The sequence below is a fragment of the Trachurus trachurus genome, assembly GCF_905171665.1.
Source record: "Trachurus trachurus genome assembly, chromosome: 7".
NCBI lineage: Eukaryota > Metazoa > Chordata > Actinopteri > Carangiformes > Carangidae > Trachurus > Trachurus trachurus.
In genome coordinates, this window is record NC_139901.1 from 297,966 (window position 1) to 325,401 (window position 27,436).

Below are 27,436 nucleotides of genomic sequence, written 5' to 3' on the forward strand. Positions count from 1 at the left end.
TTTTTGAACATGCTATATTTTAAAAACAGTTATATTTACACTCATTCTGTTAATTTGTAGGGATGCAAAACATCCTGAAATATATGCAGATGTGTTAGTTAGCAACAAAACTATAATTGTCTTGATTGAATTGAATTGAATTGAATTGAAAACTTTATTGAACAACGTTAAACAAGTGTTCAAAAGGATTAAAACACAATAAAGCCAAAAGGCTTGTTTCCATTGTGGTCCTGTGAGATGGTAGACAACATGGAATTAAAACAAGGAAGACAACACACAGCACATGGAATGACACTAGGACACATAGACTACCACATTGAAGAACAAGACGAAAATAGATAAGACAAGGGGATTAGGTCCCAAACAAAAACAACAAAACATTTGACAGACATACAACAAACAATAGCCTACATAATCTAGTGCTTCTCTGCTCTTTTGATTTAATTTATCGATTGGCTAACCATTTTTTTATTGAGGACTTAAAAAGAGAGTAGGAGGAGGTAACAGTTTTAAGATTTAAAGGAAGGCCATTCCACAAGACAGCTGCTGAGTAAAGAAAGGAAAACTTTCCCATACAGCTCTTAAAACGGCAGAGCCTGTAGTCAGTGGAGCTCCCCCTGGTGGAATAATTGTGTGCGTCACTGACTTTGGAGAAGTAGTTTACTAAATACTTTGGTGCCAGATCGTTTTTTATTTTGATGTAGTGATCCTGAATACAAAAAGTGGCTCAATTTACCCCACTCTCCCCTACTCCCACTGGTTCCATCCCTCAGCCCAAAGACATTAAGTCGATTAGTGATTTGAAATTACCTTTAGGTATGAATATGAGTGTGTGAACATTGTTTGACTCTATGGGCCCTAGTTTCCTAGACCAAGCGCTGTCTAGGCGGCAACGGGGTGTGTCCAGGCGCATTTTGCAAGATTGGTGCACGGTGCAGGCCAGCGCAGGCACTCCCCTCGTCCCTCCTACCGGCGCAAACGGCAAAGAGGGAGGAGAGAAGGCGGGAGTGGGAAAGGAGGAGGAGAGAAAGGCGTGAAGTGGGATTAACACAGCCGATTCAGATCTTCACCAATCAAATGAGCTCCTCTCCTCACCTTTAACTGCGCCGCGGGTGATGCGCGCTGCAAGTTTTTCATTTTATACTTTGACATGGACGGAGGAGACAGCGACGCCAGTGGCCGAACCTCTCCCAGGAGGAAACAGCTGTTTTGGTCCGGAGGTCCGAGCTCAGAGTGACCGAATAAAGAGTTTACTAACATCCTTAATCAGGATTGATCTGATACACTGAGAACTGCTGCCCTGCTATTTAAACCCTGTGTAAAACAGATGAGAGGTGCACACTGATCACAACATGAACAAACACCATGGTAACAGGGATGAAACCAGGAGCATCTCAGCGTAAAGGACGCTCTCTCTCTCTCTGTCTGTCCATCTCTCTCTTTTTTTTCTGATGATTTGTGTTTTGTTTTTCATTACGGCTGCGTGACGACGTGGTCACTCGCCCGCTAATAAATTAAGTAAATAAATAAAGCAGATCATCACAACGGCACAGTGCGTATCTCAACACGGCAGTGGCATGCAGTCATCCTCCACCCTGACAGTCCTGCTCTTGGGACATCCACAGCTGCTTTTCAGTGCCAGTTCGTCCCTGCTGTGTTAATTCGGGTGGAGTTTCCATTACGCGTGCCGACAGCCTTTGATCTGACGTCAGATGTGACGGGACAATCTATATAGATATAAATTCACGTGTTGATTCCATTAGTTGCATTAAATAGTGTTTGTTGTAATTATTTATTGCATCTAAATGTGCCTGGAACTGTGGAAACCTGCCTGTGAGGTCTTGGTGACGTGTGTGCACTAGGGTTGTTGTATATCTCCACCACTGAGGCCGATTCGATACGCATCTCGATACACTGCCACCGATATGATACATTAACGATACACTGAAGCTCCTGTCGATACGATGCGATACGATTCACTCCTGTTCACGATGCAATGCGATTCAAATGCGATTTGATAACGATATGACCTAATTACAAAGAGATTCGGTTCGATATGATGTTTGATACAGTTGTGATATGAGAGTTTCTTGATACAGTTGTGATATTAGAGTTTCTTCCCACATCAAGTTAATTACCTCAATACCATTCTGCTTTACTCTCTGTATCAATTTGAGGCATGTAGCCTATATTTGGTTAATTTTTACAGGGAAAACCTGTCAAATCATATTTGAAAGGTACAGTCTAGAGGAAATAAATGGTGGAAATGAAATCCAGCTTAATCATATGGGCTAGTCTTGTGTGGTGGCACCTCTGCAGTTTGGTCTTTTCCTATATTATAATAATAATAACTTTATTTATATAGCACCTTTAAAAACACACGTTTACAAAGTGCTTCACAAAACAATTTAAAAGAGACAAGTCACAGATGTTTTGTTGTGCACAGGACATTTCTGGGTGGAGAGTCTGTGTTTTCTCTCCAGCCAGTGACAAAGCTCAGGTGTAGCTCAGTGCAGCAGAGTAGGAGAGCAACTGTACTAGCCCTGCTAGCTGTCCCAGATGCTAACCGCTACCGCTAACTAGCGGTTAGCATCCGCGGCTACCACCGCTTCCCAGCTCACTACAACCAGAGCCACTACCACGGCCCTGCTCCTAGTTACAGCCGGTGACGGCCGAGTATTGACCCACCGCCTCACTCGGACTGTTTACTTTTCTTGGCGGCTCTGACTACAGCTGCTGCTGCTGCTGTATTTTTTTTTTTTTTCCTTCTCTTTATTTAAGTGTTCAAAGTGTACAAAAAGTGTCAAACACTGACACATAACACAACACGAGAGCTGTTTCATATTCAGAAAGACAATGGCTATAGACTGTAAAAAGAATGGACGTAGCGTCCGTGACGTCACCCATTGGTTTGGAGGAGTCTGTTTTGTGCCGCTACTACGGGGGTTTGAGCCGCGCCATGTTGGATTCTACTTGCCATATTTGGAGCGGTGCGGCCGTTGGCTGGCCGAGGGCCCGCCCACTGGCCTCGTAGCAGCGGTCTCCGGACCTGTCACTCAACGGTTCTGCGCCCTAATTGGCCAGAACTTTAAACCTAGTAAAACGGTAGAGTTTTAAAAAAATTCACCCCCCTCAGAGTGTGTGCGGGGGTAGAAACTATCGGTTGAGACCAAAAAAATGAAATGTACCAGGCTGTAAATATGTTTTTTTAAGCTGTAAAATCGGCTATTTTAACATGGGGCTCAATTGGAGTTGCTCCCTTCTGGAGCCAGCCCCCAGCGACAGCCGGGGGGATTGCAGTTTTTTGAACGCGGAAGTGAGCTTCACTCCTCAGACCGACAACTGCCCCCTTGGCTGCAGCGCACGGCTTTTGCGGTGGTACATTCAGGTTGCCTCGGAAAATGAAATGATCGATTTAACCATGGAATTTACCGATGTAGAAGGCTAGAAGAGATGCATCGCAAATTCAACCATAAATTATGTCCGATGTAGCCTGAATCTACCGGTGCAGTCGCATCGCATACGTTTATATCGGACCACCGATATGAATCGGTGAATCTCCACATCCCTAGTGTGCACTGCGTGCCCGTCAGTCAAACTTCCACTGCACCTGCTGCGCTTCGCCCTGCGCCGAGAGTAGACCTGGTTTGAGGTGGTGAGCTTTCAGCGCAACCTCGACGGGACATTTTCGCACGAAACTTCCACTGCGCCAAGCTGAATCTGTGACACCTCCCCCTGCTGCGCTGCCACACCCATCTCGGCGCAGCGCAATCTACCAATCTGCCAGACTGACCGTGCGCCGGGCTGCGCTGGTCCAAACTTGCACTGCATCGGCTGCGCCACCCTGCGCCACGAAACTAGGGCCCTATACTGTATGTCAGCTCTGTGATAGACTGATGATGTATTCAGGTGGAACCCATGTCAAATGGGTTTGACTTCAGCCCTCCCCCAGCCCTGCATGGATGAGCAGAATAGCCAATGAACTGATAGATAATGACAAACAGATAAATTAAATGTGACAAAAAAAGTAGGAGCAAGGAAATGTCAACAATTTCAACAGGACAGTTCCATGTTGTAAAACAATCGAAGAGGAACGTATTCCGTCTAAGGCTTTCTTCCATGCTTCATCAGGAAACTGCTTCTTCTAGTCCTCCACTGGTTTCCTTTGCAAAGTCAAGGGTTCCAAATTCTGTGAGTTTAATAAGCCCTAAATTATCCTGACCACGTTTAGAATATGTAATAAATAAATAAAATAGAGCCTATATGAGAACTTGTTGTCTGTGATTGATGTTGGATGAGGATGTTGGTACAACGTCAGAGTTGGTGGAAAATCTTTAAAGAACTGAGAGCAGGGAATGTTTAAGATAAATAAAACACAGTATCTTCAATAAACAAATCTATTACTCCAAGAGCAATGATTGAAAAATCATGAAGTGTAAAAACCTTTGTGAACTGTCAGATTTTTCATGCAAAGCCTCGTACAGTGCCCCCGAGAAGAACTATACTTCACCCATTCACTTCAGACCATTCTGCTCTGGGCTGCTGTGTATCCTAGGGATTTTAGGTTCTTTTTAGGAGACCTTTTCTTAAATACTCCTGCCAAATGAAAGCACTGCAAGCAATGTACACCCAGACTCACATATCTCACTCTGGATGACTAGTTTTCATCAGATATGGTTTCAGCTCAAAATCCTGTGAAGTGTCTCTGCAACAATATTCCCCTGAAAAATGTTTTGAAGAGAAGTGGTGGTCCACCAGTTACTGGGTGTATATGTATAAGATCATGCTTCATTTCAAATCTCATGGTGCTGGAGAAGAATATTTGCTATGTCGACGCTTATACAGTAATCCCATTAAATCATTTACACAGGAGAACAATTATTGTGAAGAATGTGATAGCATAAATACATACTTTAGATGAACACAATATTCACTGGTACTTGATGTTCTGTTGATGTCTGTTTGTCCTGAATGTGTCAGTCATATGATGCTAAAATGCCTGTTCTCTTTCACTCTTTCTTTGTGGCACTCTTTAGGTAAAACGGGACAGTTTTTGCGGTCTACCATCTACACTAGTGTGATCTTTCTCAACCTGCAGTGCTTCATGCAGATTCCCTTTGCCTACATCCCTCCACATGGTAAAAGCAAACTTGCTAAAATGTTAGCAGTCCTGTGTGCAGACTTATACAGGATAGTGTTTGCTCAGAGATACGCACACACTTTAACCCACGTAACCTGCCATGTTGTATCCGTCTCCTTTTTTGTTTTTTGTTTGTTTTCTCTTTTCTGTTTTCCTGCTATTATGATGTGTGTGATTTTAAGTATGTATGCCACCACTGTGATGGGCAGTTGCAATTTCATTGTATTTTAATGCAGTGACAACAAAGGCCTCTGAAAGGCAACATTTAAAATAATTGCTTTGTCCTCAGCTTGATGACCATGTTTTTATTTTGAACAGTTAGTGGCCACTGGGAAGATGTCCTCTACCATCTGGGCATTGTAAGGTGTGGATGCACATTTTTACATATCTTCATAACTCTATAACTTTGAATCACATATATTTTAAATGACTGCCAAACATTTTCTTAGAGTGCCAAAGTGCCATATACACTGCAGTATGAAATCAACTTATTGAGGGCTTGAAGTTGAGATGAGTCACTAATAATAGGCAAGGCAAGGCAATTTAATTGTATAGCCTGTTTTTACAAACAGTTTGTCTCAAAGGGCTTTACATGACATCATAACAACATCCTCTGTCCTTAGACCCTCACATCCACCGAGGAAAATACAATACAATAACACAATAATCACAACAACGTTTTCTATCCACTTCATTGTTATTTCATGGTAACGCACCATCACTGTCATAGTGTTGACAAAGAATAAAGGCAGCAATGAATCAGCCAATGTGTCCAGTATGAATGGAGCTCCGATTGGATTAAACCTGTTGCTTCTGTTTTTCCAGATTCAGCTCGGTAAATCCAGGGAATGTTGTGCGTCTCCTGGCTCCAGACATTGGTGTCATGTTCGCTTCTCTTTTCATACTGAGGCTTTTCAAAAAGTGTCTGCGTCCTGTGCCGCAAGTTAATCTGCATGACAATGGAATACCCCCAACTGGCACGGAGGTAACTGCAGACACACTCATCAGTTGTTTGAAGACTATGCTTTGTTAACATACAGGGATATAAAAACTGATCATTTCATGGGCCTGGCAGGAATCAGAGACCTCTGAAACTGAGTCTGAGGACGGAAGTGATGTAGAAGATTCCTCGTTTGACAGCTCAGATGAGACTACAGCGCAGGTTCAGACGGGTCCGCCCCAGTTCATCCAGAAGCTCCTGGTGTTTGCAGTCGGACTGAAGCTGCTGCTGTCAGCAATCATGAACACAGCAGGAAAGGTGGTGGTGACTTTACTGCTGGGCCTGGCAGGTACGCTACAACAGATGGCATGCAGATGTCTGTCTTTACACTGCACGGTTCAAGTGGCCCGATTCCGATTTTTTCCTCTCAAGTGGCTCAGATCGGATCTGTAACATGAATGTGTAAACGGGACAAATGCGCATGGAATCAGATATTGTCAGATCATATTCAGGCCCCCGTTATATGTGGAAATAAATCAGATACAAATCGGATATCTGCCAATACGTCTGCAGTCTAAACAGACAGATCGGATCTTTCCTGGCAATGCGTGTCATACGTCATCAATGATAATATTAATTCACGTGCTCACGCGTCTCGCTGAACCTCTGTAGCCTGTGATTGACACGTGGGGCTGACCGGGACTACCATGGCCAGCTGTGGTCACTGTCACAGGAGTTACACTGTTTCATTTTCGTGGTGTCTGCGCGTCTGTTTTTTCCCCCTCACTAGTTCTTGTTTTCATATACAGTAGGCCTAATATTAATTTCCATGCAGATCGAGGGCAGGAGTGTGAAAAGAGAGCGCGCGATAAACACCAGATTTCAGGTTTTCCTACCGAACCGAAAACTGAACTGAGCCGATAAGAAATCAAGAGAGGAAAAACAATACACATTTGTGTCCATTAGGCTTTGTCCCGTCCTCACTACGTGAGCGACGGAGGATCGAACGGTGGCACAACTGTCACCGTCACTGTCAGCTGCTCATCTCACAGCTGCTCCGCTCCACACAAGCACTTCACTAACTTTATTTTGTAAGTACAGACGTTCACTTCGTAAGTGACGTGTTGGATATAAACTCTGAGCACCAGACTCACCTTCGTTTAAAAATATTATGGAATCATAATCTCCTGTATTAAAAAAAAAATCACTAGTTTATTTCCGGCGGGTTGTTTCATGCACAGCAGGTGTAAATGCAGATATCAGATATGGGTCACTTCTGATACAACATGTAAATAGACAGTCAATAAAATCAGATATAGGCAACAAATCAGAATTGGGCATCAAGGCCTGCAGTGTAAAGACAGCAAAGTCACAATGTTCACACACTCAGCCTGTATTCTTTTCCTCTTGCCTTGTGTGTGTGTGTGTGTGTGTGTGTGTGTGTGTGTGTGTGTGTGTGTGTGTGTGTGTGTGTGTGTGTGTGTGTGTGTGTGTACAGGCATCACACTGCCCTCTCTTACCTCAGGAGTATATTTTGGGGCGTTTCTGGGGTTAGTGTGGTGGTGGGTGTTGAGCCGCTCCATCAGCCTGCTGGTCTTCACCTCCCTGTGTTTGATGATGGCTATATTCAGTGGGGGACACTTGTTTGTTCTGTACCTCTACCAGCTGCCCCTGTCCCAGCAGCTGGTACCGCCTGACGACATCTATGCCAGGTACAGAGGCCATTTGGCTCAAATCTTCAACTGATGTGGTGTTTTTTTTATAACAGATATTAACATTTTCCATTTCTGTTTCAGTCTTATGTAACTCTAACACAAAATAAAATGATTAGCTTCTGATTTCTGTAAATTACTGAATGAAATGACAAAGAATCAGATTATCACATTAATTGAGTCTAGTTTTCATGTGACGTCACGGCCCGTATGGAACGCCCCCCTGGCGGTCAAAACAATCCACTTCCCCGCTGTCCGCTGGTTTAGGACAAGGCAGAAAAACACACACTGCTCCCTGCTGCTTCAAAATACCGGTGTTATGGCCCAACTGGTGTCTGATTTAACTGGTTACCGTACCGAACAACAGCTGTGCTGCACTTCTGTCCGCAGATTTGTCACAAATTCACAAATCAAGCCGCAGTTCACATGTTACTGCAGCCATATGCTTCTGTGAGTGAGCCTGGCTTATTCCTCCATACGGACAGTCAGCGCCACACTACTCTCACTCTCTGCACAATACTGCACACTATGACAAAGCCTGTCATGTTAAAGTTACCAACTAATGGAAAACACCCGTTACCATCGTCCTCGCCGCGCCGCGGTCAGTCCTGACTCCCGCTATGTCGCTGCCGCCGCGGGCGGTGCTGTTGCCGTGTCCGGTGGCGGGCGGTCCCGGGTTACCATCGCCGCCGCTGGTCCTGTTGCTGTCGCACCGCAGCCGTCATCGTTGTCGCCGGGAGCGGTCCATTGTGAGTGCTGAAAGATCTATGCAAACATTCCAAAAAAACCCAAGTGTCTTTTAAAACAGGGGTTTCTAACCTTTCTTGGTCAGATTTTTTTAAATTCATCAATTAGGCTACTAGACATTTCAGGCGACCTCATTTGAATTTCAGGTGACCCCACATGGGGTCCCAACCCCAAGGTTGGGAAACACTGTTTTAAAAGACGTCCTGTGTGGGCGACATGCTGGGACGAGGAGCTTTCGTTTTAACTGCAGCAGCCGTCTCTCCCTCTCGTACTCAGCATGCTGTTCAGGGTGTTTTGGTTTTTAAATGATTCATTAAAAGGTGTGTTCCTACAGGAACGGTCCCCTCACTCAGTCCTCTCAGTGGCCGTGTCTCCGCTGCAGACAGGACGCACCGGCACCGGGCTCTTGGAGCGACGTGCAGCGGTGCGCGCGGTCGCTGTGCAGCTTTCCCCCCACTGCTCTTGTTGCTGTTGTTTTTCCAGCAGTAGGAGTCACTTACTAATAAAGCTGGGGTTTAAGCTGCCGTTTGGATCGTCGCGCGATTGCGTATTTATCAGACTTTTAATTTTTTTTAATTTTTTTTTAATATTCGGCCTTGCTTTGCGCTCATTCCACCGAAGGCCAAGGCCGAATGTTGCTTTTTTTTTTTTGCAATATATTTGGTTACCGAATATTAGGTGCATCCCTAATTTTAAGATAAAAAAAACTACAAAATGGGGCTTTTAATCAGAAACCAGTTGGGCCATAACACCGGAAATATTGGTTGCAAGCGGTGGAGGATGATGGATTCTCCACCAGGTAAATGTAAACATCGCCCAACTGGAGCTTCGGCAGGGAACTGGTCATAAACAGCTGGTATACAGCAGCTGGTGTTGAGTCTGGGTCACAAGTGCCCAAAACTTCAAAGTTGTTTTTATATCTTTCTTTCTCGGCTGCTGACAGATGATTTAGCTAAGTCATTACTCGGTTGTTTGTCCATAGAAAGTCCGTTGCGCCGCCATTTTGGAATGTTGCTTTTGACCGACAGGTCACTGAGAGGTCACTGAAAACTATCCACACAAACGCACAAAAACATATGAAAAAGTAGACCGGGATAAAAGCTTTAATTTGGATTTGTCTAAAATTACTTCAAATTTCAGCTCTTTGCGTCATCCACTTTGGCTTTTTAAAAATATGTTTATGTAGAGAGTCTACGGTGTACATCTGACATAGACATATTCAGAGGAAAAACAAGTAAATCAAGTAAGTGTTTTCAAGTTGATCAGCCTTTGAACTCTCCCTATACAAGCCCATACTTCTTCTTCTTCTTCTTTTTCTCTCTCACCCCTTCACCTTTCTCCCACACTGTTCCTTGTTCACACAGACTGTTCGGTATGACGGGTGTGATCAGAACTAACTCTTCTAACCGCCACAGTCTTGGTCTGCACTCTCATGTCATCTGGCCTGACTTCATCAACCCTTTGGTTCTGCTGCTGCTGTACTACACACTGGTGGCTCTGCTGCACAAGTGGCTCCACAATTTAGATGAGGTTTGTGAGTTTGTATTTGCATTCTTGTCAGAGTTTAAAGGCAGATGTTAGATTTAATATGTGACAATGGCGCTTTACATGATTTGTTATATGGTTTTACATCAGTGATACACCGTTGCTACAACTTTTTACACCACTGTACGCCACACCACAGCTATAAAACTACAACCTCACCTCCGACTTCAACCTCTGGGTTATCATAAGTATGTGGCTTTCTTCTTCAAAGGGGCAGGGTTTATAGAAATAAATACAAAAAAATGTTCTTCCTACTTTCCAATGTGTCTATGGTAGTCCTGGGAATCCTGACAACACCAAATAATCCTACTATCACTGCCCTGTTAGAACTAGGCCCATATTGGACATGCTTATAACCACTTGATCCTCACAAATGTATTCTTATGTATAGTGGGCTATTTTAGGCCCCGTCCAGACGAACCCGTTTTTTTCGAATCCGGATAAATACTTTGTCGGATTGGCCTCGCGTCCACACGGATCCGGCGTTTTCAGGGGGTGAAAACGGTATTTTTTGAAAACGGGTCCCAGAGTGGGAAAATTTGAAAACGCCGCCCCAGCGTATCCGTCTGGACGGCCAATACGGCTTTTTTCTGAAACGATGATGTAATGCCCCCCGCCGCTCTACCTGTAACCTGAGACACACACACACACCGCTGCAGCAGCTGCTGCACACTGACAGTCTATGCACGTAACAACAACAACAACGGCCGACTAACGTCGCGTCGCTCAGACGCTGCGGCTGAATCACGGCTGTTTAATCATCACTGATCGTAATATTTACTCTGACATGACTCCCTGTCAACATTTAATCCCATGTTTGAGTTTGAATACAGCGGGGAACTTCTTCTTCTATTGAATTACAGCGGGGACTTCCCGTCTTCTTCAGCTGTTTTAAGTGTTTATGTGTGGCAGGCAGCGCTGCAGCGACACACACACGCCTGCAGTATGTAGGTACTACAGCGTTTTGGGTCGTTTTCACTGGATCAGTGTGGACGCAGATATTTCTGAAAACGATGCCGTGTTTACGGAGATTTTTTTCAAAACGATTAAGAAAAAGATCGGATTCAGTGAAGCCGCGTTTTCGTGTGGATGGGGCCTTAATTACAAACATGCAGGCTCATTAACATAGCACAGTATTTAAATGTTATTAACTTACATAATGAGTTCTTCTGTGCTTTCCAGATCACTGTTGATGATGAGGAATTTGAGAGTCCAGTAGAAAGTCCAGATGTTCCTCCAAGCTTCTCCAGGGTCATCTACATATCAGGAGATAAGCAGGAGGTAACCCACAATCAATTTCTTTGAGTCAAATCTACTCCTTATTATGGAGAGAGTTTGAGGGGGGGGGCGCGACATGAGAAAAAGAAAAAAGAAAAACTGAAAACATTCAAACAATATATTACAATAGTTGGATTAGTGGCACTGTTGACATGCCAGTGGAAAAAGCAATGAAGTCAAAGTTCATCATAAATCAACTTTTTCTATCATTTATCACTCAGATCATCATAGTTTAGAGAAAATCTGTTACAGTATGCATTTTTAACTCAGTGGGCAGTGGGCAGAACGAACAAACAACTTTTGCTCTGTTCAGGCTTTTGACTTTTCACCAGGGGTGGAAAGTAACGAGTTACATTTACTCAAGTTACTGTAATTAAGTAGCTTTTTTGTGTACTTGTACTTTTTTGAGTAATTTTTAAAATCAGTACTTTTACTTTTACTTGAGTACATATTGTTGGAAGAAATTTACTTAGTTACATTTTAAATAGCTTAAGTTACAAAGTAAAAAATATATAACTCTGTGTGGGTTGTCAGACGCTGCTGCCGCCTCTCTCTCTCTCTCTCTGTCCCTTCACAGACGCACACAGCAGCAGCAGGTACTGTAGGCTACACACCCCTCTCCCCCCTCACCGCTACGTGAGTTAGTGCAACAGGGCTCGTCGCTATGTTGTCGTCTTAATATTAGCCATTAGCCACAGCTAGCGGTTAAAAGCTGACGTTAATGATTAAAGACAACGTTATCAGGCATGTCCATCTATTCGGCTACGTTTACGGTGACCGTGCCAGACACACCGGGGCTGAAGGCCGGACCGGCAGTCCGTTGAGTTAAATGTAGGAGCCCAGTCAGATCCATGGCCATGCTCAGAGGAACAGACAAGCAGCCCACTGCTTCAGAGCAGTTACAGTAAAGAGGCAAGAGAGAGAGAACCTACAGTAACCCTCCCCCCCCTCCTCCTCCTTGTGAGCAGACAGGAAAGACAGTAAAAAAAAACAGGTGTGTGTGAGTGAAAGAGGGAGAGAGAGATTTTTCTTTTCTTTTTTTATCCATATTGAAAATGATATTGAGTATCGAATATTTTCCTTAATATCGATATTGAGTTGAAAATGTTAGTATCATGATCATGATCGTGACAACCTTAGTGCCAGTAACTGTAACTGTCCATCTGATTGGCTCTGGACAACTGCAGTGTCAGAAGGTCAGAATCAAGTTGGTGCCACCAAAAGATGATGGAGACCAGTGTATCGATGGAGAAGGGACACATTTGGAACACAGAGACATGCACAGAGAATGTTAGGCCAATCTCTGGCCATTATAGCCCCCCCCCCCCCCCCCCCCCCAAAAAAAAGATAGATTTTTACACCAGTACTTTTACTTTTACTTGAGTAAAATTTCATCAAGGTAACAGTACTTTTACTTAAGTAGATTTTTTTAGTACTCTTTCCACCCCTGCTTTTCACACTCACTTTTTACAAGGTAGATAATGGAACGAGGTAACATTCAGAAATGCTGATCTGAATTTACATCCTCATTCAATGTCACAGTGACAGACACTCAGTAAAGCATTTCAGTCTACTTGCCAACAATGAGTACCCGGAAATGTTGAGTACCCCAAAGTTTTATGTTAGAAATAGATAGTATGGGTCCCCAGTATTCAGAAACTGCCGGATGCTAACTTACATATATAGGGCAATTAGCATAATTGACATAATTGGCATAAATTAGCATAATTGCCTATATGGGCAATATTTCAACAAAATTGACTTGGCTGATCTGGGCAATATTAGTGTGGTTTTAGGGGTTATTGATGATGCTGAATCCATTTCTGACATTTTCAAAATTCAAAATGGCTGTCTAAACCGGAAGTGACCAGATTGAAATCCAACAAAATTGGCCCACTGGCAGTTAAAATTTGGTCACTTCCGGTTTAGACAGCCATTTTGAATTTTGAAAATGTCAGAAATGGATTCAGCATCATCAATAACCCATAAAACCACTCCAATATTGCCCAGATCAGCCAAGTCAATTTTGTTGAAATATTGCCCATATAGGCAATTATGCTAATTTATGCCAATTATGTCAATTGTGCTATTTGCCCAATATATATAAGTTAGCATCCGGCAGTTTCTGAATACTGGGGACCCATACTATCTATTTCTAACATAAAACTTTGGGGTACTCAACATTTCCGGGTTCACAATGGGGTCCTATGGGCTGGCAAGTAGACTATTTAGCAGATACTGCTAAAACGTAAGCTCACAAACGCCAAGATTTGCAGTAGCTGATTAAAAAAAGCAAATAGGGACCCTATGCTCTATCCATGGTGCCCTCTGTGGCTGACAGGTTTGCTTAGTGGAACATTGCTATTATAGGACCTTTCAACATTGCTGCATTACATGAATCAGCGTTTATAGGATTTATACCACCAGACCTACAAAGACACACCACCACAGATGAGGAAGGTAACCGCAGGAAACCTCCCCACACAGGAAGGGCAAGAGAGGAGGCTTTCATGCTAGGTTAAAGGCTTGAATTACCCAGCAATTTCTCCCATGCTTACTACTAGCCACATTGCATTCACTAGAAAACAAGCTTAATGAGTTGAAAGTCAGGATAATAACCCAACACGAACATAGAGACAGCTGTGCTTTACAGTAATATTTACAAAGACATGCATCACTGCCTGCGGTAAGACTAAGGGAGGCCGTGTTTGCATTTTTGTGTACAATCCCAAGTGCGGTAATGTACAGACTATAGCACTGTTCACAGTACATGTACATGGAATTACTGTGGTTGGAATGTCGCTGTTGCTCAACTATCCAAGACAAAGCAGCACAAGTACAGACTGTGGAAAACAATCAGATGGTATTTTGTAATGCAAGATTAAGAAAATAAATTTTGATGTATTGCCCACTCCTGCTCGATGGTCTGGAGTTTAGTTCAGTTGGGTTTAATTTACATTAAACAAAATGTAATGTGCCCAAGTTAGCTGCAAGGCTAAGGTTGACAAGGCAGAGGTTGTCCCTTTGCCAGTTGTTAAAGGGCATCCTAGGATAAAGCTGAAGGCTACCATGTACACAGTCATAGTTAAAGCAGCTTGGGTTTTCAAATGAGCCGTGTGTTGAGCATAAGATAGAGGACACAATTGTAAAAAACAAAAAAAAAAAAAAACACAATGAATCACAATGCTCTAATAACAGCACACTGTAATGTTAATCTGTTAATTCAAAACAGACTATGTGTATGTATGAGAGAGAAGCAAGCACTAACTGCTGAGCTTAAGTAGCTACAGTAGCTGATCTGAACAGCATGTAAATAACTGCTGACGTGGTGGAAGTCTAAGAGCAGGAAAGAGCCCTGAGTGCTGGAAGTGTAAAGTAGTGGAAGTGTAGATAGATAGTAGAGTCTAGGATGTCCTGAATCTTACATTGCATGTGTCTGTCCTTAGTGAGTCCAGACTCACTCCTGCCAATCACAGGACTCCCAACCCGTTTAACCAGCTCTGTCCTGTTTAGGTCAGACTGCAGCATAAACAGTTCACTGCAGTACTGACTGATACAACATATGCAGCAGCATTTCACAGCAGATGCAGTGGCGTATCCAGGATATTTTTACTGGGGTGGTCAAGATGGGACACAAAGCTAGTGTGGGGTGGCAATGGCATAACAAAGCTAATTTGATGTAGGCAGCCGACCGCGGTTCAAATCCTGGCTGGAGGTTCTTTGCTGCATGTCACATTCCCTATCTCTCCCCCATGATTTCCTGTCTCATAAATGCCAAGAAAAAATAAATAAAAAAACAGTAATTTTTTCACAGTTCTTGGGACTCTCTGGTTATTTTAACATTTCTGTTTTTAATCATTAATTGTTCTGGATAGGGTACACATTTTCTAAGAGCCTTGTAGTGGATTCAAGTCCTCATCTCTTCACAAATTAGATCAGGGTAGCAAAACTCAACTGCTCTTAAAGCAGAAGTGAGTGATATATTTGTGTTAATATAAGTCTTAAATAGTTATATCTTCAGACAGCAATCACTTACATAGAGTGTTTGGACTGAAACACGGGTCTGTCAGTCACTCTGCTCTGCTCTGAGCCGAGGAGAAAACATTTATCGTATCCTACAGTTTTTATCCAATGAGGAGAGAGAACAGCATGCAGGGCTGTGTGTGCAGCCAAGGAACGCCGTGAATGTGGTGACGTAGTGACGAGGACTGTTATGGTGCGTTCAAGGAAACTCGTATTTTTCCGACCGTGAAGTGGTACCAGTTCGATCTGGTACGAGTTCACCGGTCGGAAGTTACGAGTGGCCGTTATAGTGACTTTCGCAGGTAAAACAGGTCGGAAAAACACGAGTGGGTTGCCTGGAACGCTACAAAGTCGTAAGTTGTGACTTGAAGCTGTAATTTACGATTTCAAAAGCCTGCCTGGAACGCAGCATTAGCGAAAACGACCGGATCACTCACTTCTGCTTTAACTCATCCTATAGACTAACATTCATCAGTCAGCTCAGTATCTGTGTCACCTGTGTGTCCTTTACTAATTGAAGCCCTATCTTGTGATTAAATAAAAACAAAGCAATCCAGGCAACAGAACTGTAAAGAACTTTATTGTTGCTTGTGCATAGTCAATAATAATAATAATGTAATAATTTTGACAAAGCTATCAAATGAAATGTAACTTAATGAATGCAGTATGATGCAGCGGCCCTCCTTTGTTAGGGTTGTAATGATGACTATACTCATTGATACAAATGGAATGGACAAAGTAATAGAAACACCTGGATGTAAGTCATTGATGTGGCTACTGTTTTGTGTTAGTATATCAGTTCCAATTGGCTACCAGCCTCCTTGATGACTTGTAATTGTTAACATGTTAGCATTTCAAAACACATTAGCAAACCAACATTTTCTTTTTTCAGCTATTGAGCAGCACAGATGAGGAAACCTATCTTCCTGATGAGGTAAACCATTTTATTCCTAGATATTGTTTAAAAGTTTTGATTCAGTTTATTTTTTATTTTTTTTTGGTGTGATATACATGATTTAAACTTGCAGTACGATGTGCCTTTTCTTCAGCCAATGATCTTAATGACGAGCAACTCGTTGCAAGACTTCCATAGAGATGATCCGGAGTCTCTGTTTGGAGAGGCATGCTACACAAACTCTTACCTTCAACCGTATGACAGCATAGACTCACTGCCACATGGTAATCACACTCAAATTTCTAAATGCATGACCTCAAAGACTCTGCGTTGAGTCCAACCAAGGGCTGTATGGCGTCCCCGTCGTTCTCACTGTACTGAATATATGACATATTGGAAAACAATCCTGCCTTTGGTCCAACTATGTTTGTACGGTTTACCTGACTCAATATATACTTACCAAAATTGTCTCTGTCTTGGAGCAGAGAGAGAGGGCAAGGGAGAAATGGAGGAGATCCCAAAGAGTCCGACAGAAATTCCCCCTTCCTCAGGTCCAAGTGGTCTGGTCGTCTTTGGACAGCTGGTGCAAAAACACAGCTATGTCAGCGCCCTTATCACTATGATGGTAAGTACACATGTATCAACATTGATTATTGAAGGGTTTCATTGTTAGACACACCTTGGAGCAGTCCTGACTGCCACCATACAGGAAAGAGATGTAACTGAAACAGAAAGATTGTTCTGGTATAGGTGTAACACAGGTACACCCATACAGTGTTTACCATATTAGTCCCAACTGCAGTGCCAAGATTCACATCTGACTTGTTGCCGTTTGCTACACTTTCCCATATATTTTCTCTTTTACAATGAAGGCACCTATTTAAAAAAGTACATGCAATTGTATATACGATATAGTCTATAATTACTTGTATAAGGTCAAGTAATATTGCAACTGTTTGGCTTCTATTAATTGATCCATATCCAAAATTCATGTAGGTGTGGAGTATCACCTACAACAACTGGCTGACTTTTGCCATGCTGGTGTGGTCCTGTATAATCTGGATGATGCGAAACCGACGGAGGTACGCTATGATGTCGGCACCGTTTCTGGCTATCTATGGCACTGTTTTGGTGGTGCTGGGCTTCCTGAGTGGGCTGCGCCTCAGCCGGGCCGAGCTGTATCCCGGTCTGCCCTCAGCTGTGATAGTTGACTTTGACCTGAACAGCTACCACCCTGCGCCTTGTATCCACCTGGGAGCAAAGGTTAGGGGAATCTTTGGGCCTTGACTTAATTAGATTACATAATGTGTCCTGTGTCAATTATTTCCATAGGTAAAGTCATTCACATGACCTTGAAAGCAACTAAAAACTGAAAAATATATCAATGTAATATCAAGCTATATCAGTAAGACTAGTTCAATGACAAATTAGGAAAGCTTCATCAGAAAATACTGTATTTTTTGATATCCCAAAATAAGGTGATATGAGTAGAAAAAGATTTTTTGTTATTCCAAGGAAACATGAACTCAATTATTTCAAGATAATGAGGTAATAAAGTTCAGTTGGGATAATTATCTTGTCATCTCAAGAAAACAAAGCTCTGTTAGCTCTATTTGAAACATTTTAAATGAATACAATCATAAATAAATAAAACTAGAAATATTCTTTTCCCAATTATTATTTTTTGCATTTAATTAAACATTTGATTGTTTATTTCTGTATTTATTTTTTTAACAATGATGCTGTTTTTGTCCTTTATATGTTTTGTGTGTGATGTGTGTGTCTGTGTGTGTTTCAGGTTTTCTACTGCTTCACCTTTTGGTTAATGTTTCGTCAGCAGCTGAAGGAAAGAAAAGAGGAGCAGAGCTTAAATGAGGAGTCTCTTGATGAAGTCGAAGGTGCCACACAGTGATTGATTGTTTTTCTTAAGTGCATGGCTTCTGTTTTAAAGAGTAACGTTTAGTTTGGAGTCATAAAAGATCTGTGTACTCATGAAAACCATCCAGACATGTGGTCAGACTAGTCCAAAAGTGAATGTTCTCTGTTCCCATCCCATTTGTCCTCTTCCTTTCAATTCCTTCCTGTCTTTCATATCAGAGGAGAAAAACCAGCCATCACCTCTAGTAGCCATGCTGATCTCAGGGGTGAAAGGGACACTGGTGAAATACTGGATCCTCTTCTGCTGTTCTATGTTCTTTGTGGTCAGCTTCTCTGGAAAGGTATCTATTGACAGACTACATGATGGCAACTATATCCATTCTGGAGAAATGCTCATTGTGCAGTTGTGTGGGCTTTATATCAAGTTATGAAACTATGGCAAATGTCATGATACAAATTGCATTATAAACTGCATGTCCACATTATTCTGCTGGATTCAGGGCTGGTGTGTTTTGATGATCTGTTGTGAGTAGGTGAGAGGTATCCATTGAGATGTCCATGGCTGTATAGTATATAAGTACAGTATGGGATTTATGTATTTTTTGGTTTCTGCTATCCTTAATTTGAATATATCTGCATGCAGACCCAGGACCTATTCCAGTAATGCTGTGCTCTATGCAGTGTCTGCATGACATGCAAATAACATGCACAGCAGCAACTGCCCATCATATCTGATAGATGTACATTTCAAATGAAGCTAATATTTACCCTGTTTCAATCATCCAGGTGGTTGTCTACAAGATCCTCTATATTGTCCTGTTCCTTTTCTGTGTTGTCCTCTATCAGGTTAGTCATTTCTTCTACCGTGATTGATTGTGCTGCTTATGGATAAACATAATTAAGTCTGTCTGTCATTTGAAACCAATAAGACTGTTTGCTTGGGGGACTTAGACGTAATCTTGTACAGTAAATATCTTCCTCCTTGGGCTGAAGGTTTACATTTAAGTATGGATTCATGTCCGTCATGTACTAGAAACAATGAAGGCTGGAAATTTGATTTTAAATTGCAGGGATCAATAAATGGAGAGGAAATCTGCTCATAGTTAATATGTTGCATAACTCACCAAACCACTATGGTGTCAGGTTGATCTCATGCTGTAATGTGTAGCCCTCCCCTTAACCCTGTTTTACCACTGTGAATCATTAATGTGTTGTTTGTGGATAAGAATATTCAGTGTGTCGAGCTTTTATAAAAACGGTGGGACCACACACACAATTACACTACCTAAGGGCTCATATGTTATTCTGCAGTTAAAAGTATTGATTATGACTCATAAGCACACACACAGCCACTTTTGTTGTTGTTTTCCTGCTTTTTCTTTCCCGTCTTATGTTTCTGCTGACCTTATAGAAATACAGCAGGCACTTACAGGAGGCCTAATGGTTGTGAAGGTGACATGAGACACAACAGCATCATTTGGACAACATCTGCAACACCCTGCAGTGTTACATGCTGCAGTGTGTGATTGGAGGAATGGAAGAAACCATGTCATTTAACCACTTCTTTCACATACTAATTTGTTTCATTTACTTTTACAGTTTTAATGTTAAACACTGTACTATCTTGTCTTATCTCGACAGGGAGTATAGAAGTTCGTAGATAAAGAAAAAATAAGCTGTCCACAAAATGTGGATATCATTCATAAGGCTTCTATCTTGCAGTTGTGCTATTGAAAACTATAATTTCAACTACATTTTGACAGAGATGGATTAAAAGGCTATAAAGATTCAAGCTTTAGAAAGCCCCATTTGTGATCATCACTGGGATCAACCAAGTTTAGTGTCATTACAGGGGGAGCTGGGTTCGTGTCCCTGACAGTAACAGTAAAACAGGAATTTCAATTACAAGTTGTTAAAACCTGTTGAGGCCAAGAGAAAAAGAACTATATATTCTGTCGGCCCACAGATTCGTTATGATGTTTGGCGTCGACTCCTGAAGACGTTCTGGGCTGTGGTGGTGGGCTACTCCATGGTGGTGTTGATAGCCATCTACATGTACCAGTTTAGAAGTGTGTCTGGGCTGTTCAGACAGGTCATGGGCATGTCAGAGGAGGGGTGAGTGTCTGTGTGTCTGCACACATCTCATGTTATGATGTCTTTTTGTAATTATACAAAAAAAAGTGAAAGCCTCAAGCAAACTCACATCTGCTATTGTCTTGTTCCTTCTGTTTGTACATCTAGACTCCGTGATCTGGGTTTGGAGCAGTACGACACAGTGGAGCTGTTTGCACGTATTCTGCTGCCTGCTGCATTTCTACTGGCTTGTATCCTCCAACTGCATTACTTCAACTCAGACTTCCTGACTCTCACCGACCTCGACAACATACCTGTCAGACAGTCCTCCAGGTAAGACACATGGATGCAGAGAAAGATAATATACTGTTGTAGTGGGAACTATCAACTCTTGGCTGTGCTGGGTTTGACTGATCTCTGGCCTGTTCTGTAAGTAGAGTGGTAACGGGGTGGCTAGTGTGATTTCTTAAGTTGGTAGTTTTCCCAGCAACATATTTCATTTTTGTGTGTCAGGCTTTACACATTTGTGTGTGACTTTTATGCTTCTCAGTCTCTTTGTAAAAATCCTTTGTGTCCAGATATCAGATTTTAAAATGTTTGGAGTATTTTTAATCACTACCTCACAGCCTCCCTCTGCCATTTTGTGCTGTCATGTATGTGACAAATGATGACATATGTTAGATGAGAAAACCATTGACACCCACCACAGACAGGCTTCCAATACATTTACTTCCAGGATGTTATTTATTTTTATATTTTCTTATTGAGCAAGTAGCCTACTGCTTCCTTCAATCAACGAATCTGTTTCAATTTCAGCAGTTCATTGCCAGCCTAATACACACACACATTTTATCAGAGATCAAAACAAACTTAAGGGTTTGTGGCAGCTAAATGGATACAGGTGACTTTCCTGCGAAGGCCGGAAAATCAACATGCATGTTGATTTTCCTGTATCCATCATTACATTATAATTCTGGTCTGTGACTGCATCAGTGCAGAACATCCACGTCTGCATCATGTCCGATTATATGATTCATTTCAACCTGAATTTCAACCTAGAGACCCTCTCTCTCCACCTTCTCCTCTCTGATTATGAGTGGAAGGTGCTCCACCCGTTGCCGTCTAAAGTCAACGATAAGCTTTGTCTTTTTGATGTTTAGTGACAGGCCAACCCCCTCTCCAGCCTGTGAATAGCCTACTTGTGAGGTGGACAGGGTTGGGGAGTAACGGATAACACGTAACAGCGTTACGTATTTAAAATACTTAACTGTATTCCGTTACAGTTACAGTTTAAATTGGTGTAGGGGAGACCGGGGATGGTTGCAACACTTTCTCTACGAATACCAATGCCTTAAACTTCTCAAACTATGTCACAGAATTCACTATTTGATGTCAAATGCAAGGAGTGCCACTGTTACAACCTACAGTGGCACCCACTACCGGGGTAGGTTGTAACACAACCTGGGGTAAATTGTAACAGTGAGATTAAAAACTAAAAACTGAGACCAAACCAAAAAAAACATGCATCTATGTACCAGAAGTTTATTGTGCATGTTCCAACACTAAAGCATCTTCCTGTGGTTCAGTATGAACAAAAATAACTCATCACTGATGGTTTAATGAAGAACAGTGACAGTGGTGTGGATCCTAACATTAGAAAGCTTCTTAAAGAACTATTCTGATAATACCAGTGAATGGTGAACATGTATGAATGGAGACCTTCAGCAGAAGATCAGAAGCAGCTCATAAAATTCCAGGAAAGATGGTTAACCCTAACCCTTGTTATTAAAATACTGTAGGGGAGAGTGGGGTAATGTGAGACACCGGGTAATGTGAGACACCCCCTATATCTAGAAAACGGAACACATTTATGGTCATCTGACCATTATGTTTTCAAGCCCCTTCCATTTCCCAATGGCTATGAAGAAGAGGACCTCATGATGCTGTGGAAAGCATGTTTTTTTTCACAAAAATATGATTTTTGCATGTAAAAGTAAATTTTCTTGCTGTCAACTTAATCAACTGTTGTGCCAAAGCAAATTGATTCAGGTAGAAAAACTTCTATGATACATGATGATGAACTACCAACACATAAAACCATGTGATGATGCTGCCTGAAAATTAGCCTGAATTTCTAAGAGAGGTCATTTTTTCTAAAATGTGGGTGTTGGGGTAAAGTGAGACAAATGCTGCGGGGTAAAGTGAGACCATGGATGTATTATAATAAATCCATGAGTGAGACACTGTGAGCACACCACACACAAAGATTTACACTAGAATCTCGTCCCCCAAGCCAGAAATCTTGCGTGATCAATGATCAGTAGCCACACTGCTTTGTTGTGATATGTGCTCTTCAGTCAGCTCACTTTTTTATTGGTTAATTAACTCAATTTTAGTCACATTCCACTTTGTCGGCTCCCCCCACACACAAGAGGACTTTTGATCAAAATGGTCACGATTGTCGGGGCCTACAATCTGACCCCCAGACTATCTAATTGGTTCTATCTGTCATTTGAATGTTAATTAAAACATTTTGTGTTGTATTTGATTTTGGTTTTGAGTCACTTTGTGTTGAGAAAACAAAAGTGCTTAATTGACCAATCCCCATGATTCTGTTACTAGTCCGACATTAGATCTGGGAGGTGTGGTTGTCAAGCTAGCTGTCAGGACTCTAACTGTTACAACATGTGTTGTTATGGTAGTTTCAGAGTGGAAAAAGTAAGTGGATCAGTTTACCCCATTGATTTTTCTAGTTTGTCTCAGTTTACCCCTGACCTGGGGTAAAGTGAGACACAAGACCACTTTTTTTAAAACAATCATATTTTCACTGTCCTTCGTCCTAAATACATTCTGATAATTTCCATTGCTAGGCAACATCCTGAATTAATGGGAAATGTGTAAATTTTACTGATAAATCATTTTAGCTCGCTTAGAGGGGAGCAAATGTAAAAAGTGTCTCACTTTACCCCACTCTCCCCTAGTATTGGTAACAATGGCTAGCAGTAGCTAACAGTAGCCTATTTGTTTTGGTACACGTTACATGTTTTCAATGATGGTTACATTTACTGTGGTTACATACTGTATACTTACGTACTTTATCTCTCTCTCATTTGTACTTCTCCCCACAGAGTGGAACAACTCACAAATTCAGTCAAGGTGATATCTGATGTGTAAGCAAAGTATTTTTCTCAATACATTATTTTTGATTCACATTCACTGAGACACTGTGTAAAGACCCATAAACGTCACACAGTGGATACAGTAATTCATAAGTTGGTTGACTTTACTTTTGTACAGAATTGATACTAATACTAATACTCTCCCTTTTATTCTTCTTTTAGTCTAAAAGAAAACATTGAAAAGTTACAGAAAAGGTAAGATGATGTACATGTTTTGCTTACTTGGAATACAGTGCAAATTGCAATTCATTTTAGTATTTAGATTTATGAGAAACTCTTACCAGTTCATTCCATGTTGTGTTATCAGTCTGTGGATCCATGTCAAGCTATAAAACTACTCCTGACCCTGATGCTGACTTGAGCCTTATTCAGTCATTTCACTGACTGACACGTACAACTGAATAAGAGGGCTCTAATTTCGTTAAGCAGCGCGGCGCAGTGGTAATTTGGTCCGGCGCAGCACCGTACGCAGCAAATTTGGTAGACTGAGGCGCGCTGAGATGGGTGTGGCGGCGGTGTCGACAGATTCAGCTTGGCGCAGTGACAATTTCGTGCCAAAAAACTCGCCAGCTCCAACCTGGTCTACTCTCGGTGCAAGGAGCGGCGCAGCCGGTGCAGTGGTAATTTGGTTGACCGGCGCACAGTGCGCACACGTCACCAAGACCTCACAGGCAGGTTTCCACAGTTCCAGGCACATTTAAATGCAATAAATAATCACAACAACCACTATTTAATGTAACTATCTGAATCAGCACGTACATTTATATCTTTATCGATTGTCCCGTCGCATCTGATATCAGATCAAAGGCTGTTGGCAGCGTAATGGAAACTCCACCTGAATGAACACAGCAGGGACGAACTGGCACTGAAAAGCAGCTGTGGATGTCCCAAGAGCAGGACTGAGGGTGGATGACTGCATGTCTCTGCCGTGTTGACACTACGCACTGTGCCGTTGTGATTATCCGCTTTATTTATTTATTTACTTATTTCTGTAATTTATTAGCGGGCGAGCGGCCGCATCGTCACGCAGCCGTAATGAAAAATTAAAAACAAACAATCATCTCTCTCAGCCAACCACAACAGCCTCGGCATCAGATAGTGAGCAGATATTCGGCATCTCCCATCTCTGAAAATTCTAAAGAAAAAAGAAAAAGAGAGACGCTCGGCGATGCCTCGTGATCTGTGCACACTACTCATCTTTGTTACAGGGGTTTAAATATAGGTTACTATTAATATGAGTGTCTTTATCAGTGGAAAAGGGGTGTGTGTGTGTGTGTGTAATGGAGGTCCGCGGGTATAGTAACAGTCACGAGGTACCAGTAAGGAGAAGTGACAGCGTGTGGCGGTTAGCGGTACCAGAGTTAACTCACTCACCCATAAAAAGACCTGCTAATGCACTTGCCAAGTGGTCATTGACCTCTTGGCAGAACGGTTAGCATCGTCGGCCATGGTGCGGGAAACTCGGTGCAGGCCACAACATCGGTCACGTGTGTGTTTTTTTTGTTGCTTTTTTTTTTTTACTGGGCAACGGCTCTGCTGTGCCGTGCACGGAAATGGCAAAGTGCGCCTGGACACACCCCGTTGGCACGGCACATGCGAGGCGCAGGGCAGGTGCGTTGCGCCTGCGCCTGGTCTACGAAATGAGAGCCCTAGAATGTTTAGCTTTCACCGGCCTGCAGGTTTCTGAAGGAGCAGATGGGAGAGGGGAGAAGTCAGGAGACTCTGGACAGCGTTACACTGCAAACCTCTCTGGATAAAGAAGCAGAGGAGCCAGAGGAGACAACAGGAGAGGGTAGTTAAAAAAAAATTCTTTCCATTAAGGTAGCAAATGTGATGTTCAAATTATGTGTGATACTCCATCCATCCACTTGGTCCCTTTTGTCCTCCCAGGAAGTGTCCCCAGCCGTCAAGAGAACAAGTGGATTGTGATGGTGGACCAAGTGGGCTTGCTAACAGTGCAGGTTCTGTCAGGACTCATCAGGCTCCAGGAGCTATGCTGGAGACTGCTAGAACTCCACAACCTCAAAATTGTTTCCACTGGCATCATTTGGGTGGCACTGCAGGAGGTGGGATGTTTGGTCTGTTTATGGTGAAATGAGAATAGTATAGGTATGTTAATGGAAACATAAGGACCACGTGATTTCTATTTTCACAGGTTTCTCTGATGAACTTTCTCTTCCTGGTTTTGTGGGTGATAGCACTGCCGCTGCCACGGTTACGACCTTTGGCATCAAGCATCTCTGCAGTATGGGCTTGTGTCATGGTAGTGTGCAAGATGTTTTACCAACTCAAAGTAATCAAACCCCTCGATTACTCCTCCAACTGCACTTCTGTGAGTATGCATAACTGTGTTTGGCTTGATACACATAATTTCTTAAGAATAACTCACCTTCCTTTGTTTTTTGTATCTCAGGGCCTGCTACCTTCCAATAGCTCAGACCTGGATGGTGCTGAGCTAATGGGGCACATGGTGGAGCTGCTCAGTAGGTCTATTCTCTACATTGAGCCCGTAGACCCTGTCTACTGGTGTGGAGCACTGCGCAAGTGTGAGGGCAGGATCCTCCCCTGTCTCAGGGTACTGTCATATTATATAATAGTATAGGGATATATAAAAGATTATAGCTGCGTTTCCACTGCAGGAGTTCCTGGTAAAAGGAGGGGGTAGGAACTTCTACAGGAACCGTCCTCTCACTCTGCCCTCTCGAGCGTGCAGCGTTTTTTTTTCTTGTTGTTGTTTTTTTCTGTCAGTAGCCTATAGACGCTTTCTTAAAAAATAAAAATAAAAATGCCGTCTCGATCGTCACGTAATCCCGCGATCGCCTATTTACCACTATTTTTTTATTTTTTTATTTTTTTACCAGGCCTACTGCTACTCTCATCTTTTACTGAGTTATTCTCTTTTATTTCCGGCCGTTTTTCCGTTTGTAGCAACGTTGGGTTATAAAAATGCATCTTATTTCGGGGCTTCCTCTTAGCGTCACATGATTCTGCTTTGAGTCTGACCAATCAGCACAGAGTAAATCTCAAGCCCCACCGGGACATTTTCAGGGCCGAGTACCTACCCCCAGGCAGGGACTCCGTTCGGCCCTGTAAAGGTTCCTGTAAGCGGCCCTGTGGGGGAGGTTCCTGCAGTGGAGACACACACCAACGGGGCTGGCCCCGGAAAATTACCCCCAAGTTCCTGCAGTGGAAACGCACCTTATTTAGTTCAAAGTCTTGTCTGTGTGTAACGGAGGTCCGCGGGTGTACAGTCATGAGGGACCAGTATGGAGAAGTGACAGGTTGTGGCGGTTAGTAGATGCACCACAGATATTAAAACCACAAAATGAGAAACAGCAATATTAACAGCAATACTACTATTAAAATCTTTACATTTTATAATCTAATTGTTTAAGCGATAGTTCAACATTTTGGCAAATTCGCAATAATACACAATCCAACAACTCCAAAACACTCTGGTGGACAAGTTGTGACCTGCACATTCACCACGCTATGTGATAATAATGTATAATTGTAGCTGCTGCGCAGCAATGGTCGGGCTGGGCAATTTTTTTATAGACAAAATTGGGCAGTTTTAAAGTGAAAGTTGCAAAGCTGTAGCACATATGGTTGATCTGTTATGAATTTATTTTCAAAGTTTTTAAATTTAGATGCTGTAACGCCACCATCAGGACTATTGTCTTGTGTTACTAGTTGAGGACATCCGGCATTTTCATGTCAGGACAAATATTGACATGTCCTTGGAGTTGAGTAAATCTGGCATGGGGTCGAACATTTCTGTGAAGTTTTTTTCACTGATTATGCATGGGAAGTAGGACTTCCTCGGAAGAAGAATGAAGAAAGAAGAAAGAAAGAAGAACACTGAGGAAAACAATAGGGTCCTGGCAGCTGATGCTGCCTGGCCCCTAATTATGTAACATTACAACACATGAAGCAAATACTTGGAACTACTTGCGTTTTTGAAGTCACTCTGCCCATCAGCCGTGTCGGGAATGTAGTTCCGGCTACACATTTGCCTCGAAAACA

The 27,436-nt window shown here is 42.5% G+C and overlaps 1 protein-coding gene across 1 annotated transcript in view; it reads left to right on the forward strand.

The window, feature by feature from the left end:
* The window catches only part of LOC310988883 (piezo-type mechanosensitive ion channel component 2), a gene marked incomplete at its 5' end in the record, with an annotated part of 82,779 nt that overhangs the window by 5,059 nt on the left and 50,284 nt on the right, over positions 1-27,436 (forward strand). Inside the window, 20 exons of the mRNA XM_083975687.1 lie at positions 5,037-5,138; positions 5,459-5,504; positions 5,966-6,125; positions 6,216-6,429; positions 7,579-7,792; positions 9,904-10,069; positions 11,267-11,365; positions 16,278-16,319; positions 16,435-16,564; positions 16,766-16,905; positions 17,277-17,543; positions 18,079-18,178; positions 18,378-18,499; positions 18,945-19,004; positions 20,125-20,273; positions 20,400-20,564; positions 25,090-25,202; positions 25,301-25,476; positions 25,566-25,742; positions 25,824-25,985. Coding sequence (XP_083831813.1) covers positions 5,037-5,138; positions 5,459-5,504; positions 5,966-6,125; positions 6,216-6,429; positions 7,579-7,792; positions 9,904-10,069; positions 11,267-11,365; positions 16,278-16,319; positions 16,435-16,564; positions 16,766-16,905; positions 17,277-17,543; positions 18,079-18,178; positions 18,378-18,499; positions 18,945-19,004; positions 20,125-20,273; positions 20,400-20,564; positions 25,090-25,202; positions 25,301-25,476; positions 25,566-25,742; positions 25,824-25,985 — 2,804 coding nt within the window. The remainder of the gene's footprint in view (positions 1-5,036; positions 5,139-5,458; positions 5,505-5,965; positions 6,126-6,215; positions 6,430-7,578; positions 7,793-9,903; positions 10,070-11,266; positions 11,366-16,277; positions 16,320-16,434; positions 16,565-16,765; positions 16,906-17,276; positions 17,544-18,078; positions 18,179-18,377; positions 18,500-18,944; positions 19,005-20,124; positions 20,274-20,399; positions 20,565-25,089; positions 25,203-25,300; positions 25,477-25,565; positions 25,743-25,823; positions 25,986-27,436) is intronic.